At 44.6% G+C, this 1,759-nt stretch overlaps 1 protein-coding gene across 1 annotated transcript in view; it reads left to right on the forward strand.

The window, feature by feature from the left end:
- The first annotated feature begins 1,152 nt into the window (after positions 1-1,152).
- The window catches only part of LOC106809605 (RNA-binding protein 42-like), a 44,362-nt gene continuing 43,755 nt past the window's right edge, over positions 1,153-1,759 (forward strand). The window contains exon 1 of the mRNA XM_014812741.1: positions 1,153-1,564. Coding sequence (XP_014668227.1) covers positions 1,503-1,564 — 62 coding nt within the window. The 5' untranslated portion in view covers positions 1,153-1,502. The remainder of the gene's footprint in view (positions 1,565-1,759) is intronic.

Below are 1,759 nucleotides of genomic sequence, written 5' to 3' on the forward strand. Positions count from 1 at the left end.
GGGATGGCCTGCTGCCAGGATATCATAGAGCACGATCACTCGCTCTGGTTCTTCTTCTTCTTCTTCTTCTTCTTCTTCTTCTTCTTCTTCTTCTTCTTCTTCTTCTTCTTCTTCTTCTCGGGTCACTACACTACACTCGGCCCAGCCATTGCAGCACACAGGACTTGGCACGGTGGTTGAAAGCCTCAAGGTCTCCAGGGCTACAGGGCTCTGGCAATAGGGGGCATTTCAGGAGATGTCCTATAGTCTGGTCCTCCCCGCAGTCGCATTCGATTGGGCCATCTTCAGTGTATCCCTATTTCTACATGCTACATCGACCAAACCCTGTCCTGAGGCAATTTAGGCATATAACCACGTCAGCCATACCTCGTTGGCTCCGGGTGGGAGGAATTCATGGGGTCTGAGTGAAAGCTTATGTTGGCTTGCCTGAAGATGCTTTGACCATTGGGCGATCCTGTGGTTTTGGAGGTTGCCATCTAGGGGTTGAACCGCGTGGATGAAACTGTGTCTGGACTTTAGTCTCTTCTTTACTGTTTCATGATGGAAGAGGGCAGGGCCGTACGCAGCAGGGGGGCAGCAGGGGCAGCTGCCCCCCTAGAGATTTTCAGAGTATGCCTTATACTCAAATACTGTACACTTTTAGAAATAAAATATAAATGTGACAAAATGTTATCTTAAATCATCAAAGAAGTATTACACTTTAAATAAAGAAATGTGAAATTGCGAAACTTTAGGGCACAGGGGGCATAAGGAGTACCTTTGCCCCCCTACAGAAAATTTCCTGCGTACGGCCTTGGTCAAGAGGGGGTGGCGAGGGTTATTTTCTTGGTTAAGTTTCTCTACTTGAGATGAAGCCATTCGTCTAACGTGTGGAGGAGCGATGCCCCAGAGCAGGTAGAGGTCATCTACGTTGGTTGGTCTCAAGCATCCGGAAATGGCTCTGCAGGCAATGTTCAGAACTGGGTCAATTTTTGCAGCATGGGGCGACCTACTCCAGACAGGGTACGCATACTCAGCCGCAGAGTAGCACAGGGCGATAGCAGTGGTTCTGATTGTCCTGGCGTCTGTTCCCCATCTGCTGCTGCTGCAGCTCTGCTGTGGCCTATGGACCTCCTCGACTGCAAAAAAACTAGCGCGAAGGACTGCATTGTGGGAAGTTTACTGCGGCGATGATTTAGGGAATGATGGGCCGGTTATTCCCTACCACGTGGCATAACTACTCACTTGTCAACGAGAAAGCTGGAACATCATAGCATAAATATACAATCATTTCAATAATATTCATAAATATATATGTATATATTATAAAATATATATATTCAATAATAATACATCATTTCAATAATATAGAAATGCGACGAGATTCGATAATTATCTCAGGAAACGCCGACTAACGCGCTATATATCGCGTATGTAGCACGATAGGCCACATTCCAGAGATTTCGTATTGAACCGTTATTTTTTGGTTGCTACGCATACATTGAAACAAAGTACATAAAACTATGGCTGGTCGAAGAGAACAACATTCTGACATGAATCCAGATTTATTGGCAGAAATGGACAGGTAATAATACAAGAAAGGAAGATAGTAATTAGTATTAGTATTAATAGGCAATACTGTAGTGTACCATAGGCATAGCCATCAGGAGTAGATAATAGGGAAGGAGTGTCACATCAATAAACAAGGGAAATTCGTCATTTACTAGCCTTATAATACCTACGATTTACTACGCGTAACTCATCCAACTTGAGCTCAAAT

The sequence above is a fragment of the Priapulus caudatus genome, unplaced genomic scaffold (assembly GCF_000485595.1).
Source record: "Priapulus caudatus unplaced genomic scaffold, Priapulus_caudatus-5.0.1 Scaffold367, whole genome shotgun sequence".
In the NCBI taxonomy this organism is placed as follows: Eukaryota; Metazoa; Priapulida; class Priapulimorpha; order Priapulimorphida; family Priapulidae; genus Priapulus; species Priapulus caudatus.